The sequence below is a fragment of the Dipteris shenzhenensis genome, chromosome 32, assembly GCF_047967505.1.
Source record: "Dipteris shenzhenensis isolate YYH24624 ecotype China chromosome 32, Dip_SZ_1.0, whole genome shotgun sequence".
Taxonomy (NCBI): Eukaryota; Viridiplantae; Streptophyta; class Polypodiopsida; order Gleicheniales; family Dipteridaceae; genus Dipteris; species Dipteris shenzhenensis.
Window position 1 is genome coordinate 39,999,286 of NC_141627.1, and position 17,509 is coordinate 40,016,794.

The following is a 17,509-nucleotide window of genomic DNA, read 5'->3' on the forward strand; positions in this document are numbered from 1 at the left end:
GTTCAAGAATGACCATTCAACATTCATCTAATGCCATTAAAGATTTGTAAGTCTCCTCATAGTCTATGCCTTCTTGTTGAGCATACCCTTTTGGGAGCCCTTGGAAAACAATTTTAGGTCAATCAATCCACTTTCATTTGAGACACCACAAATATTATATGGAATCAAGCATTTGCACAAATTCTCCTAGATGTCTTAATCTATTCGTGCTATTGTACTTCATGTCTTAATTTATTCATGAAGTAAATACATGTACATATACATACGAGCTAAATCAATGCATGCCAATATCCAAGGATGTGTTCAATAACGACTTCAAGGATGTTTGTCCAACAAAAAAACTGTTTCTTTATAGTCCACCATTGACATTGCATGGCAAAGTGATGATCAATTGAGGGTGAGGTAAACAAAGAAAAGAAGTCAAATGAATAAAATAAGTTCAATTTAATCATTGGGTGAAGAAAATGGTAAGGACAATGTTCCAAAAGAATCACTCATTGAGATAATTTCACAAACTGAAAATTCAAATTTGGAGGATGATACGTCCAAGATGTTTTATGAATCTTTGACTAAGTTTGAAGATAAATTCTTTAATGCAAGTGATGATATTATGCAATCAGAGTTTGGTTTACACTCAAATCCCAGTTTTGGCAAAGATTCATTTGTTTGAGAGGACTTGAGTGCAAAAGCACAAATTGAAAATTTAAAAACAAATAGAAGCAATGAAATTGCTGACGTTTATGCAATGCAAAGGATGAAAGATGAGGGTAAATGGAAGAGCTTAACCCGGAGCCAAAAGAGCCCAAAAAGGAGCTGAAAGAGCTTGGAGGAGTCCCCTAATCACCTCTACTTCATACCAAAAATGTTCTGACACTTGGCAAGTGTTCAAGGTCAAAAAATACAACAAATAAAAGCTTAGGGAAAGGAAAAATAGCAAATATAAATTCAGCAAATAGTTCCAACATGTTTTAGGTAGTTTGAAGGTCGGATGCATTCCAAAGGTTGGAAATAATCTTAAAGCTGGATTTTCAATCTCACAAGTCTGAAGGATGCAAAAATAGTAAATTTTGTGTTATTTTATTCAGCAAATGATGATTAGACAATCGACATAACATGGACAAGCAGTCCGATGATAGTTCAACTAGTTCCGACAGCCTCAATGTGGCAAAAACTAGTCCGAAGTCAAAATTCAGTTATGGAAATCATTCTAATTCAAAATTCAGTATTCTAGTGGTTCAATCAAGGTCAAATGCAGATTATTCAAAGAAAGATGGACTTTAAAGGTCAAGGAAAAAGAAGCCCTCCCTAATCAAGCAAATCACTCTACCAACAAGCCACATGCAAAGCTTGCATCACATGAGTGCACGCAATGACAAAGCTGATTGTGACTTAGTTCTCTATTTGTTCCATGGAGGGCATCATTGACAAAGATATGATGCCAAGGATCAAGGATGAAATCATGGTGTAAGTTCTTAATTCAAGTCTTCAATGAGTCCATGCAATGACAATGACTTAGTTCTCTATTTGACAAGGATCAAGCATAAAATCATGGTGTAAGTTCTTAAACCAAGTCTTCAAGGAACAACACCACTATCCCCTCATAGACACTCAAATCTTATGTTTCAATTTTTAAAATAACGTGTGAAAACGGATACTATGGCATTTGAAACTACAAGGTAGGTTGAGTTTGGACAAGTTTCTTCAAAATTGAGAGAGAAGAAAAAGGGAAAGAAGGATAGGGGGATCATTTATGATGATTGAACACATTAATATGCTACTCATGTTTACAAAGGTAAGGAGCACTAAAAAGGGATTTGTGGTTGGCAAATGTTGTCAATGGAATTGCGTGAAATGGCTAGATGAAGTACCCTTTTACCAAATATTTGCAGGAAAACTCCACAAAATATTTCGATCCACATCCAAGCTTTCCACAAGCGCCTTTCAATTTTGCAATGTACTAGCTTTCATCCCAAGACACCACCTATTAAGCAATGCTTGTCTTCCCAAATTTCATGCATGGACAATCAAATATCTAAATAGATGAGTGGAATTTTATCTACATTTCCTTCGTTACGTGAGGTGATGTCTAGCACTTCATACAAGTATCCACATCCAAGGCTTCAAAATAAAGGTAATTCATTGTTTGCAATAGACTGACTGTCATCTCAAGACAACACATGTTATACAATGCTTGGTTTCCCATAGTTCATCCATGTAGAACATGAGCAAGAGCTTCCATCCAAGAGCTTAGTAGAGGTATCTAAATACATATGTGGAATTTTATCCAAGTTTCCTTATTCACGCAAGGTAATGTCCTAGCCCTTAATATTTTTCATGGATATTTTTCATCTCAAGACAACACATGTTATGCAATGCTTGGTTTCCCATAGTTCATCCATGTAGAACATGAGCAAGAGCTTCCATCCAAGAGCTTAGTAGAGGTATCTAAATACATATCTGGAATTTTATCCAAGTTTCCTTATTCACACAAGGTAATGTCGTAGCCCTTAATATTTTTCATGGATATTTTACATAGGCAATGCCTCTACCAAAAAGGGAAATAGAAACAATTTGTACTCCAAATTAAGAACTTGCAATGTGATATACTAGGAATGTAATTAGATGGGTCTTGATTTCTTTAAACCAATAGTAGACTGTAGCAGTCTTGGTAGAAGTCTAAAAGAGATTACTTGGTAAAAGAGTAACTGGAAGAAATTACAGAAATAAGATGAACTATATAGAACTCACATCGACTTCTTTTCAACCATTAGTAGTGTAGTTTTGGTAAAAGAAAAACTAGCAAAAATAATAGATATTACTACGTATTTGAAGCTTCGCAATCCCACAACATCAAATGTGGAAACGAATGCTTATCTTAAACAGCCATGGTACAACCTGAAAAAAATCCCTTCATGAGAGAACATACTGTGCACCTTGTTCTGGGCTTTTGACATAAACTAGACTCTCCCCTCCTGCAATTGTGTGAGCGCTTGACACCACACGCCGCCTTCTGAAAAGTATGTCAATTCAAGTTCAGCTTAACCAAAGCATTTCTCCCTCCAAAGCAGCCTCTTCACTGATAGACTGCAGAATAAAAGTAGCATAGCTAGCGTACCATGACCAATGAAAGTTATGTTAATTCCATCGCAAATTTACCACTGACAAAATCTCTTAAAATGGCAGAGTACTGCTATTGACAATGCTTATTTACCTTTCAACAATAAGCAACTCTGTGGACAAGTCTTTTGAAGTTTGTTGCATTAAGGCTTCAAAGTCTTTGACTGTACACGTTGTTGTGTCAGTTTCAATGGCAGGCTCTAGCAAATAAAGTAGCATCCCAAGCTGAATTGGGATTTAGACAGCATGCTGTTACAGAAACTGGTCTTCCATTGTTTTCTTAAGGACCTGCAACCGACTGATGAGTGTGGGATTCATCAATTGACGGACTGATTCCATGAGGGTGCTTTTTTTTTCCTGATAGTATGCATCTAGCACAATATTGATCCAGTTATTCAACTTTCCGGGTGTCCTGTCAATCAGCAGTGAAAACATTTTAGTGAGCAAGTGACGGTCGTTAAAATATATAACGCATATTAGAATTGCTGCAAGAACACACAGCAGCCTCTTAGATACCATGGTCTTGAACTTACGTGTATAATAGGTCAATTTCCTTTCCTTCAAGTTCCTCCCCCGGAGAAAAAGCCTCAGTAAGAGCTGCAAAGCGCTCTTTGGGATCCTCAAAAGACAATATATGTCGCATGATGCGAACCTCTTTCGGTACCAACCTTTGCATGTTGCCACGAGCCACCATATAAAGGTGATGCATTATATCCTTGACCTGCATGTCAAATAGAGAAACAGTAAACAAATTTAAAACTGGGCATTTGACCAGAAAAGCACTCCTCTGCATCAAGAATCGTGCCCAAGGCCAAAAATAAAGATATTCGACTCTGGTCAAGTAAGCCTGATTTCGGTCGGGAAGACTTGGTTTATTACCAAGAGGGTTAACTGCAGTTAACCAGAGAACCACAGAGACGACTACGGTCAAAGAGTGTTGTCTTCAGTCAACGAGACTTGGCATGCGCCAAGAGGGTTAACTACAATTAACCAAGTTGTGCTAGCTTCGGCTGGAGAGGTGTGCCAGCTTCGGTTGGAGAGCCTTGGCCATAATTAAGGTGCCTCGACCATTGGTCAAAGCCCCCTTAATTATGATCAAGAGCGTTGACTCCGGTCAACCAGAGAATATATTTATATATTTGTTATGTGTGCACATGTGTTCAGTGGGGACGCCCACCATGACTAGGATTAGTCCACAGTTTACTATTTGCATGCAAAGCGCTAACAATTAATGGGTGCTATCGTGGTGCGCTTTAATTAATTGTTATAGGTACTATGAGGGGCTAAAGACCAAAGCAATTTGGAGCGTAGCAAGTATTTCGGAGGCCACCGCGTGACCAAGTGCTACAAAGACCCCAAAAATTGCCCTCAGAGGCATGTAATAGGATTTGGTCTACATTTTTGACAAGTGGCATGTTGCCATTTTGGAATGAGCTTGAAGCTCTTTGTAAAATTGATTCACGTTTGAACACTTTGTACTCAGTTTTCTCTCATTTAATGAAAACCTTGGGGGGGCTCCAGCCCGACAGATTGTCCTAGGCCCTAGCTGTTTGCAAAGAGAGGAAGAGAGGGAGAGTAATCGTTTCATTGAATGAGCGCTGAGTTGCGTAGGCTGAGATTTCATTGGTATCAGAGCATGGTCTCACAGCTTTCCCAAACTGTGACGATCCAAGTGCAGGAGATGCCTCTCGAGATGATAAGTGATGCTTGGATAGGAAGCATGATTTGATCGTTGTTGGTATCAACAAGCGTATTACTGGAGTTGGTATTTGGTCATGAGAGACATATGACGATCGTTCATGCTGCTTTGACGATGCTGGTCGACGCTCTCTCTAATGCCTGGAAGACCTACACGTAAAGCTATGTAGTCATTTAGTTATGCATACAGAGAACCCAACTATGGGTCGTGGACGGGGAGTGAAGTATGGGCACCATCCTGACAAAAAAAAAAAAAAAAAAAAGGTTCAGAAAGTGCGCGGTGTGCTTGGAGCGGACGACCCAAAGAGAAATTTGTAGGTCAATTTTTACTCTGGGCACTCACGATGAGCTACGTAGACTAAGGGGCCTCTACAGTAATCACGGACTGTAGACGAAGGGTGTGAAAATTTCCGCCATTGAGTGAAGGTCTGGTGAAGCAGCGTAAGGCGAACGACAGCGAATTGATGTATCAACAGACACATGTTGGATAGCTAAAACAGCCAACTATGTAGCCCCCTGGAAATGGAAGGACTTCAAGAAAGCTTGCTATTAACAGTCTATTCCCAAACAGTTTCGGGATCATGTCCTTCTTGGTTGGGAGAGCATTCATATGGAATCACAAGATACGGTTGAGTCTTACAATCAGAAATTTTGGGACGCATACTTGCAGGTTTTGCCTTTTAAGAAATTTTTCGACAAGACAACTCAAAAGTACCAAGTGAACACTAAAGATATTAAAGAAATATCAGATCTCATGCATTCAACCAATGTGGCTAGTCTCGTGTACATGCAGGATCTTACTAGTGTGCCTTCACTACAGGCAGGGATACCGGGGGATAAAAAGTCTGCAACCCCTAAGTTTGAAACAAGAGAGTTTCCCAAGGCTCAAAAGAGGGGATTTCAGCCTCAGAAACCGAGGGGAAACAAGGTACAAAAGCCCTATAAGGAAAGACCACAGCTTACCTCTAAACAGATTGAAACTTTCAGGAAAGAGGGTGTAAATGCTTCAGATGCGGCAAAGAGGGGCATGTGGCTGCCCAGTGCCCAAAAAAGCCTTCCACTCCGAAAGGAAAGGGGGTAGAGAAGCCAGGAGGACCGTACAAGCCAATGGCAGGAGGAATTCCTGACATACTGGGTCATGTTTCAAAACATTAGGAACGAGAATTGCTACTATCATGGGGGGAAGTTAGAGACCAGCAAGCGTTGATTTTATTTGATTCAAGGGATACCAATAACTTTATATCAAAGGATCTAGCCCTAAGGCTGAGAATAAAGACGAAGGAGTTGGGAAGGGCTCTAGATGCCGGCCAGATGTTCTGTGGGAACCCTGTGCCAGTCACTCCCTTGATAGGGAAGCTCCATCTTCATGTGGATAAGGAAGATTTCTTTATTTTTACACTAAAACATCATGATGTAGTTTTGGGTATGCCTTGGTTTCATCGCAAGGCAATGAAGTTGACTCTCCCTGAAAGAGTGCAAGAGTTTGTACATAGGGGCAAAGTACATCGTGTGGTTGCTAGGAATAGAGGGGAAACTATTTCCATTGTATCAAATAGTTATGTTGGAAAAGAAATAAAGTCTGCACTTTCAGCTTATATGGTTTTTGTAAAAGAGAGAGAGATGGAAATGCATGCTGAAATGAAATAAGTGAGGCAGATCATAATAAATTTCAGTTTCTTGAAACTTTTAAAGATTGTTTTTCAAACGTTTTGCCAGGGGAGTTACCCCCTGAGAGACCTGAGGATCATGGCATAGAACTCATTCCTGGCAGCGAGCCACCCAATAGGCCCCCATACAAACTTAGTGCAACTCAGCAAGAGGAGATCATGGCTCACGTACAGGACTTGTTGTCCAAGGAACTGATTCAGCCCAGTTCTTCTCCTTTTTGTTCCCCTGTACTGCTAGTACAGAAGAAAGATGGCTTATTCCGTATGTGCGTCGATTACCGCGCACTGAACAAAATGACCATCAAGAATAGATTCCCTATTCCGCACATTGATGATGCGCTGGATCAGTTAAATAGGGCTTCAGCTTTCAGCAGGATAGACTTAAAGAGTGGCTATCACTGAGGATACAACCTCAGGCGGGTGCACGTCTTTATTAATTAAATAAGTGTCACATGTCCATATTTGATGCGCAATGAATGCATATGCATCATCATCCTCATGCATAGGATGAAGCATTTCATCCTCAGGGACTTGCACACGTATCTTATCAGGATCCACCTCCTGTGGACCTTCAATGGTCTTCATTCGTCGAATAAGTCGTAGATTGGCATGGACATATACAAGCCTACCATACACCACATGAATTAACAGTAAATACATGTAGGTTGTAGCATAACTATAATTCAAATGCTAATAATGAGCTGTGTGCTGAGTGCATATAAAAGAAAATAGATATGCCGAGGCCGGAGTGCTCACACACAAAATTATGAATTACCTGTCAAGTTGTCCAGTGCCTAGTCTATTCCTTTTTTTAGTGTGAACACACTCCAATTCCTTTCACAGGCGCTAGATGAGCAATCTTGTGAAAGGACTCGGAGGGCAATGCGCTTCAACTCCGGCGTGCCCCGACCATACTTCTCCCACCAGGTAACAGGCCTCAACTGACCATCACGGAGACATGCACGAGCTGATCCAAACTCCCCAAAGGAGTTCCTAAATGAGAGGAGTTGGTCCTCCAAAGCATCTTGCAATATTGCATCTTGATATGCACGTTCAAGGAAACCTGTCCACCCTGCAGTCAACTCAGCATCATCCGATTGGTCCTCCCTCCTCCATAGAGGATGCAAAATGTGTGCTACTGCATGAATAGGCCTATGGAACCATGTCCATCTTTTTTCCCACAAGGCCATAATCTCTTGCTCTCTGTAGGGTGCAAATGAAATATATTTAGGTTGCTGCAAACCTAGAATCTAGATTCTAGATTCTAAATACAAATGTAACATCATACATGCAATTCCTTAAAGCTGCAAATAAGAAAATTAATTGCAGCCAACAGTGAATTGAAAAGTCAAGATTCCTGATTTGCATTTACCTTGTTGCATCAAGCCATGTGCACCCTTTCAATGCCTCTCCAACCTTCTCCATGAACTCATACACGAGTCCAATTGTGCATCCTTCTCTATCAACAAGTCGAAGGGTACTGAAAAGGGGCTGCACAATCCCCACAATCTCCTCAGCTGCATGCCAAAAATCACCATCAAACACAATGTCCTCAAAGGCACGTGCCTTTGGTTTGCTGGACTTATCCCAGCTCAACCATTCCTCACTGACTACCATGCGCCTTAAGTTAGGCTTCACCTTTACCAAGCGTGACAAGACTATAAAGAGATAGGCAAAGCGGGTCTTTGAGGGCTTCAGAATCTCATGGGAGCTATGTTGCTGAAAAATTGCAAGGGCTCTATGCTTCCTTGTCAAGAAAGTCACCATGCTCCGTGCCTTGTCAACCACTGAGGAAATCCAAGGAAGCTTCCCTATGTCCTCTATAAGAAGATCCAAACTGTGTGCAGCACAGGGAGTCCAAAAGATATGCGGATAGTCACTCTCAAGTAGCGCACCCATGCGCTGACAGTTACTTGCATTATCTGTAACCACCTGTACTACATTCTGAGGCCCCACATCCTCTACTGCCTTCTTAATGTGGCTGTAAATGTACTCACCTGTATGAGATTCATTTGATGCATCTATGGATCTCAAAAACATAGTACCCACGCAAGAACGCAAGATGATACAAGAATGTTAATGAGCGGGCGCCTCCTGGTATCTGACCACCCATCACACAAAATGGAGCAACCGTATCTAGCCCATGATGCCTTAATAGGCTGCAGCTCCTTCTCAACTTGCAAGACCTCTGCTTTCAGCTCCCGAGTGCGTAAAGTCTCTGAAGATGGAGCCCTAAATGAAGGGCCAGCCTCGGCCACTGCCTGAACGAACTCCTGAAAAGCTGGAGTACGAGCAAGGTTAAAGGAAAGGTCACACTCATAAAAGAGCTTGCGAGTTGCCCGACGAGCAGAGGCAAGCAAAGTTGTGACCCAACTGGCTCGTAAAGTCCCTGGCCTGGGTGGTAACCTGGTTGAATTTGGAAACCTTGGAGGCTTCACAACTCGCACTGATGCCCGTCTAGTGGAAGCACTACCAATAGAAAAAGAAGCCCCTTGTGTAGGTGGTGAAAGTGGAGGAGGGGGTCCAGATGTCACAGATAGAACGGAACTCCTGGGAGGAGATCCAGGACGTACTAGTGTTGATGAGGCCTCAACTCGTGCCCTCTTTCACGGGCCACTTGGTGTGCCTCCCAAGGAAAGAATTACATCATATGGAACTTCTCCTACACATGGATTCACACCCTTTCCAGTGATACCAAGAAGATGTGCCCTTACACGAGGTGCACTACCACAAAATGAGCCACCACAATGCTTACACTTCCATTGTTTCGAACCCGAAGCACCATACTGTTGCTCCACATGCACTTGCTCCCAAACAATGTCCTTTGCTCGCCCCATCTCTAAGCTATACTACCTGCGAGACAACCAATAATCCCTTTGATTATTTGTTGCTTCAAGCTTGCAAGACAAATTACAATAAATTTAGTATTGTGAATCGTGAATGTAGTAGGTAGTAATACGTATTACGTATAGTATATACTAATGAACATGACCAGCCAACTGCTTCCAATGCTCATTGCTCACAGCAGCTAGCTAATAGCTAGCTAGCTGGCAATTAGCAGCATCATGCATGCAGCAATCTACTTGCCACGCTCCAACGCAACGAACAAAAGGGGCTACAGCCTACTATCGTCATGCATGTACAGCTAACATACCTGCGTCCACGATGCACTTGGGCGCTCCTGGGACCTGTTTGTCGTTCAAAGGCGTTGGAGTAGAATCTAGATATCGATTGCTGCTCGTGGACCGTGGTACTTGCTTGCTAGCTTGCAGTGTGCATGTATTGCGTAGGGGCCAGGGCGTAGGGGCCAAGGCGCTTGGAGCTAGCAGCTAGCTAGTGGCGCAGCCTGCAGGTGTCGTGACTATCGTCAAAAAGCCCCTAGCCTGCAGGTGTCGTGACTGTCGTCAAAAAGCCCCTAGTCGAGGGCCGAGGCTCGTGGGCTTGGATTTGCAGGTAATCGAACGACGAAGAGCAAGGCTGTCACACGCCACGTCGCCGCCGTACGGGAGATTTGGCCTTGCAAACTTTTATCTAAGCTTACCCTAGCCACGTTTCATTGAACATGAAACGTTTCGAAACGTGCTGCACGTTTCGAAACGTTTCAAATTCAATGAAACGCGTTTCATTGTGACTATGCTTCCGACCCTACAAACAATTCACAGGTACCTTCTTCGATGACATAATTGTCTTTTCTAAGTCCGAAGAATAGCACAAGGAACATCTTGCTATAGTGTTTCAAGAGCTGAGAAATCATCAGCTCTATGCAAACAGCAAGAAAAGTGAATTCTTTTTGGAAGAGATCCATTACTTGGGGCATATAATATCCAAAGATGGGATACAAATGGATCCGACAAAGATCCAAGCCATTCAGGAATGGTTAGAGCTGAAAATTGTGCATGAAGTTCGAAGTTTCCTAAGCATGTGTTCTTAAGAAAAATGCAGCTTTCAGACGGGAAATTCCTCAAAAGACAACATTCACCACACTTAAAGAGAGGCTGACCACAGAGCCAATCTTGTTTGTATCAGTCATTCGAGGTGGATTGTGATGCTTGTGGGGAATGTGTTGGGGCTGCATTGCATCAGAATGGTCATGTAGTGGCCTATGAGAGCAGGAGACTCCGGGATGCAGAGAGATATTTGGGAATCTATGAGAAAGAGTTGCTACCTGTAATTCATGCCATCCATACATGGAAGCATTATCTTTTGGGTGCAGATTTTACTATTAAAACAGATCACTAAAGTCTAAGATATTTTCTGACTCAGACAAAACTCTCCGATAACCATATGAAATGGGCAAATATGTTGTCTATGTATCATTTTCAGATTGTCCATACTCCAGGAGTTCGGAACAAAGTGGCAGATGCCTTGTCCCGAAGACCCCAGGTCAACAATGTGACTATTGCTTATCATTAGGATCTGGAAGACATGAGGGAGCAATATGCTAATGATGCAAATTTTTGTGAGATTTTACAGGAAGTTCAAGAGGGGCAATCTATCAGTCACTATTCCCTGAAAGATGGGTATTTAATGAAAGATGACTGCCTACGCATCACCCAGGAGATGAGGAAAAAGATTTTGGAAGAATGCCATGCACCTCCCTATGCTGGGCATAGAGGAATTACAGCAACAACTCAAGCACTAGAGAGGTACTTCTTTTGGCCATTTCTTTTGGCCAGGGACGCGTAAAGATATACATCAGTTTGTTACTGAATGCCTTACATGTCAGAAAGTGAAGTATGATAGACGAAAGGCACCTGGCCTACTTAATGCCTCTTCCCGTGTCTCAGACACCGTGGGAAAATATTGCAATGGACTTAATTTTTTATTTGCCAAGATCAAAGTCAGGGAATGATGGGATTTGAACTATCATTGATAGATTCAGCAAGCAAGCTCATTTCATTCCGGTTCGTAAAACCATAAAGGCAGATCATATGGCTAAGCTTTTCATGGCACATATCTTTAAGCACCATGGTATTGTTAGAAATGACCCAACAGAGGGTACACGCAACGGAAATAATGCCCAGGAGCTCACACAGTGTGCAGTGTGGGTGTGGAATCACAAACTTCTTTACTTATGTGCATTCAATAGGTGTGCAGACTCATCAATAGACAATGAACCAAACTAGATAGAGAAACCACCAAATAATATATTTCCATCCACAACTATGGACACAATACAAGAGAGACAGATCCAGAGTCCCACCAATGGTGTGGTCCTCTGATCTTACCACAAAGTCCTTCTCCTATTTGCTGGCTATCTCTAGACTAGAGTCTGCGTGCTCCACCTCGAGCGTAAGTAGACTTTCCGTCTAGGATGATACTCTCCACCTTGCTGTCTGGAAACCAGTCTAGGTGGGCAGCTTCCTGCAAGCTAAGTCTGCAGCACAAGGCACTTCTTTCTCCTCCTTACTGTAGGCCCAAAGGTAGCCCTGCTGCTGCTCCTTCTGCTGGTGGAATTGCTGCTCCAGATGATGCTGAAATGAGGCCTGAATGGCCTCCTTATATAGGCCCCAAGGCTTGTACCAAAAAACCGACTCAGTCTGTATGAAAACCGACCCCACAGCTCCCCATTTATGGGACTGTGGGCTGCCCTTTTGGGGCACTCATTACAAGGGCCCTTGGCCCATCTTTCAAGGGCAGATGCCCTATAAATACAGGGTCCAGCCTCCCCCAAAATCTACTGCAGACAATGCGCCTCCTGTCTAGATCCATCGCAATCTGTCCCAGCCTGTCTTGCTTCTGCTCCGGGCTTGTTCCAGCTCTAAGGCTCCTGCCTGAGCTCCGTACGCCAGCCGTACAGCAGGCTTCTGTATTCTGCCATCCTTCCGTACTTTCCTGGCCCTCTGTCCTGCCCATAACAGTTCTAGATGTGCTGCCCTCATGCCAGCCATGATGCTGTCTATGTGGCAGCCCCTTTCTCTCTTTTCCTGTTGCTCCCTCCCCCATGCTCTCCTCATATGGGGGCTTACTGATGGGGAGGTGACCTTTCCAACAGGTATGCCCAGGTATTTGATAATATGGGGACGAATCTGAATTTTTCTTCTTCTTTCCATCCCCAGACAGATGGTCAAAGTGAAGTAGCAAATTCTACAACATTTGATATGCTGAAATGCTACGTGGGTTGTGAAGGACCAGCCTTCTAAAGAATGCAAATGTGTGCAATGCATGCAGAATTTGAATGCCGATTGGCCCTCCAATGGGGAAGAGCGCCCTCGTGAGAGTACTTGTTTCTATTTCGACCTACATGCAAGGTGGGTGTGAGAGATGGCGGATGAATGCAAGGTGAATGAAGAATGCTACGTGAGATTCACAATGAAAGGGTGACACGTGTGAAGAACCAGCCTTCTGAAGAATGCAAATGTGTGCAATGCATGCAGAATTTAAATGCCGATTGGCCCTCCAATGGGAAAGAGCGCCCTCGTGAGAGTACTTGTTTCTATTTCGACCTACATGCAAGGTGGGTGTGAGAGATGGCGGATGAATGCAAGGTGAATGAAGAATGCTATGTGAGATTCACAATGAAAGGGTGACACCCTTTCATTAATGTCCCTTGAGATCACTCAAGTTCCATCTTCCCATTTACACCTACCCTTCAATGCACCTTAATGCACCCTTCCCTTCCTATTGTCCCTAGGACCTAGGCACGTGTGTGCACATTTTTATTAATAGAATAAGTATCACATGTCCAAATTCGATGCTGTCTGAAGCAATGGCTCCAGCTCGACTAGTCCTATCAACTGAGATGATCCACTGCCATAACAAATCGGTCGGTGTCCATCATAAATACATATACATGTTACACCATTGGCGTATAATATATAATAATGTTTTAATGTCTACCAATCACGGATTAGTGATTTCTCTTGTCATGACACTCCCTCCTGCTTGAATGGGTAGAAGTCCTCTTCTGGATCCTTTCTTGTCTCTTTCTCTTGCGTACGCTTTTCTTTTTTACTTCTACATTTGCATCTCCTCTTCATAATCTTCTAATAGTCTCCTCTAGGTAGTACACGATCTCTTCTGAATCAGAGCTTAAATCTCATCTTCAAATTCCGATTCCTCTTGATGCTGCATATTCAAAATGCAGAAGTACCACTGTAGTGCCTCTTCAATATCTCTTCATACTCAGAATTCTCTTCTGGATACCAAGCTGCTGAAATCTCTTTATAGTAACCTGCTCAATAAGCTGAAACATATTCTCAACAAACTGGTCAGTATTAAAACAATTCTCTCACCCGAATGTTTCATTGAGCTAGGTGGACCTTGGCTATAGATGATTTTGTGATGAAGAGCTTCTTAATCTATAGAGACTAGATCATCACCTCTTTTTCCAACTCTTCTATTTCAGCCCTTATTCATCCCTTCAGACGTTCTACACAAAGGATAAAATTATTTATTCTCTGTCCATACTTTCCAATGAATATGCCTACTCGCTATTCAGTTCACACATCCATACACCAGTGCTGGCTGAATGGATAGCATTTACTCTTGGTTCTATGTTCACCGTAGAGTCTTGGGATGAGGAGGTAGAAGCCTCACCCTCCTGCCTGGATGCTTTGCCTTTCCCTTTTACATAATTGGTTTTGGCAATTTTGGCTAATAGAGTAGGACATTTATGCCATGGATGCCCTGGCTTATGTTTCTTACATCCGAAACATTTACCCTCCTTAATCAGCTTTTTCTTCTCATCATCAGTCATGGAAGGAAATGGTATCCATCCAGGACGTGATTGACTGTTAACATTTTGTACAATAGCTTTCTCCTTTCCTTGTTGAAGGGTTTACGAGGATTCAATTTCCTCTCAGCAATCTCAGCCAATTTAGTGAGGTCTTTCAAGGTGGTTGGGTTGAACATTTCAACCTCATACCTCACTTTCGGGGTTAGGGCTGCTAAATACTTCCTCCTCCTATCATCCTCGCTCTTCTCCGGTAACTCTAAAGAGAGACCTAGCTGTAAATTCAGCATTACTCTCGTTATCGAATTGCCTGAACCTTTCCTAGTGGAAGGTCAATTCTTCTTCATGCCTTCGGAGGCATGAAAGTAGCCTTAAGTTACTCTACAAATTTGGCCCATTGATTCTGAAGAATGCAAATGTGTGCAATGCATGCAGAATTTGAATGCTGATTGGCCCTCCAATGGGGAAGAGCGCCCTCGTGTGAGAGTATTTGTTTCTATTTCGACCCTACATGCAAGGTGGGTGTGAGAGATGACGGATGTCCGATGAATGCAAGGTGAATGAAGAATGCTATGTGAGATTCACAATGAAAGGGTGACACCCTTTCATTAATGTCCCTTGAGATCACTCAAGTTCCATCTTCCCATTACACCTACCCTTAGCCTATGACCCATGCATCTACCATTCAATGCACCTTAATGCACCCTTCCCTTCCTATTGCCCCTAGGACCTAGACACGTGTGTGCACGCTTTTATTAATAGAATAAATATCACATGTCCAAATTCGATGCTGTCTGAAGCAATGGCTCCAACTCGACTAGTCCTATCGACTGAGATGATCCTCTGCCATAACAAATCGGTCGGTGTCCATCATAAATACATATACATGTTACGCCATCCTCAAAGTTGGCGAGGTGGCATATGAGTTGGAGCTACCCAGGACCTCCAGGATTCATAATGTTTTCCATGTGTCCTTGCTGAAGCCACATGTCGGACAGCATGTCCAAGTCCTTCCTGAGCTACCACCTATGGATATGGAGGGCCACATACTCTATGTTCCGGAGCGCATCATGGGTTTCAGGGATCACGTACTCCGAAACAAAGTCTACACTGAGTATCTTATCAAGTGGCAGGGACTTCCTGAGGATGAGAACTCATGGCAGCTAGAGAGCATTGTCCAGGACAACCCCTATCTCCTACCGGGCTGATTATTATTTGCTGTTTGCTGCACCTATTTAACAGCCCGCATATAAAATTTTGAGGGCAAAATTCCTTGGAGAGGGATGGCTGTAATGAAGGTGGGAAATAGCAGGGAATTAGGTGGGAAAAAAGAAGGGAAATTTGTGGTAAGATAGGAGAAAGAAGGGGGACTATATAAGTCAGCCCCTAATGATTTGTATGGTACCTTTTGATGTGAAATATAATCCTATCTACTCTCCCTTCCTCCTTCCTGCCTACACTCACTCTCTCTCTCTCTTCCCTACTCCCTCTCAATCTCTCCCTCTCTTTCCTACCTCATCCTCTCTCTCCTACCCCTTCTCTCTCTATCTCTCTCCCCTTCTACTAGTCTATCCCCCTTCTCCAAATCTGCCCTTACCCCTTTTCTACACTGCGGACGTGAATCTTTCTTTCTTTCTTTCTCATTCCAAACTTCCACACGAATATGCAGACTTAAGTGGATGCCATTTGCCAACAATGGCCCTACCACTTGTGAATTGGAGAGTGGTGCCATGTGTCACATGGTGGGAGTGCCACGTGTTGGGATGCTAGAGCATCCAGATGGCACATGCCATGCATGTATCATTATGCCACGTACAATATGCAATAACATGTTCCACGTGTCATGTGGCTGTCCCATACCACGTATCAATTGTGCCAACTGTCAAGGGATAAATGTCGATTGCTGATTTTTGCCACATATTACTTTAATGAACTATGTTTTTCGAACCTCAATCTGTCCAATAATTAAAGACACTAATGTTTGGGTGATCAATACTTTACAATTCTAATAACCAAATCTATTACTCTCGAAAAAGTTCTAGACTCTCATAGGCACCATAAAGATTCTCTCTAGCTATTGGATTGGTATACATTCTATGCATTTGATTGGTCTTTGATTTGGGTACGCAAGTAGGAGGCATGTGGTCTTTCTACCTCGTAGATGTACTTCTCAGCTTTTGGGAGACAGTAGACTAATGCCCATAACACCTATCCAATCAAGAAATTAGTCAACTTTTGTATGATTGATGGTAAGAGAATAAAATATCCGTCCTTTTTGAATTGAACCCAATGCTCATCTTATCACACTTCCGAATAATGCCATAGGGAATGTCAAGCCTATTTCTAAAGTAAAAAAGGTAAGAATCCCATGGACTACTCACAATGTGCCCAAGTTTATTGCCAAAGAACATCAAGAAACCTTGGATTTTCATCAGATCATGGAAGACCTTTCAAATGGCATACTATGGCTAGAGCTTGGATTGATGTTTATCTGCTGAGTTACCACATGATCTTCATAAATAAGAGTTTCGCCCATTATAGACGGTCGCAAACTATTAAAAGCATGAAATAAGCTAGGGCCAAGAGGTAGTAGACACTTTAGCAGCACTGAATTCTACAGGGAGTGGAGCAGCAGGTTACAACCGAAAGAATCGGCCATGCCTACTAGCACTAGACAGATGAAGAGCAGAGCGAAAGTCAATGGTGGTCACCCGAGGGCAAAAGTCAATGGTGGTCCCTCAGGGGTGGATGAGAACAGAGTCTTTCCAAGAGGAAGTCAGAGTTAATGGTGGTCCCTAGAGGCCAATGAGAAATGAGAGGGGCCTTATGCCTCTAGGGCTGGCTTTATGCATCCTTGTTCGAGTAAGATCTGATACGTTAGCCCCTGGCATAAGGCCTTGTAGGCTAGTGCTAGTTAGTGTGCTAGCACTATTACTTCATTTGGATAAAGTCAATTCTTATAAATTAATTTTGCCCCGTGGGTTGACCAGCCTGAGGGTTTCAGGGCTAGCCTTCATAGTGATATTCCATCAATTCAATTGTACTCTGTTGCACTTGTGTGCTGCTGCAATAACAACCTACAGCTCCTTTCTTGCTCCCTTGCTTCGTTTTTCTACTCAATCACTTCCACGCAACCCATCAATGGTATTAGAGCTTGAGTTTCAGCCCTGCCCTATGCATTCCAGCCTGTTTGGCAACTCTCTCTCACGTGAAAGTTGGGGCTGCATCCCTTGTCGACCTGCTATGCAGCAGCCGCCATTCTCAGCATCACATCTGCTCATAAGCAACTCATTTTCTGCACTCCAGGTGGAGCTTCTCTACTGTGTGCCTCAGTTTCCTGCTGTGCGACTTC

The 17,509-nt window shown here is 42.9% G+C and overlaps 1 protein-coding gene and 1 pseudogene across 3 annotated transcripts in view; both read right to left on the reverse strand.

Moving 5' to 3' along the window:
- Positions 1-2,509: 2,509 nt before the first annotated feature.
- LOC147880742 (uncharacterized protein At4g37920-like) overlaps positions 2,510-17,509 on the reverse strand; it is a 30,776-nt gene continuing 15,776 nt past the window's right edge. For 2 of the 3 annotated variants that reach the window (XM_087370965.1, XM_087370963.1), the window contains exons 5-7: positions 3,651-3,838; positions 3,212-3,529; positions 2,510-3,010 (exon numbers count right to left, since the gene is read on the reverse strand). In XM_087370965.1, the coding sequence (XP_087227091.1) occupies positions 3,370-3,529; positions 3,651-3,838 (348 nt within the window). In that variant the 3' untranslated portion in view covers positions 2,510-3,010; positions 3,212-3,369. The remainder of the gene's footprint in view (positions 3,011-3,211; positions 3,530-3,650; positions 3,839-17,509) is intronic. The other variant, XM_087370964.1, reaches the window with a different exon arrangement.
- LOC147880743 (uncharacterized) lies at positions 6,864-9,267 on the reverse strand (annotated as a pseudogene).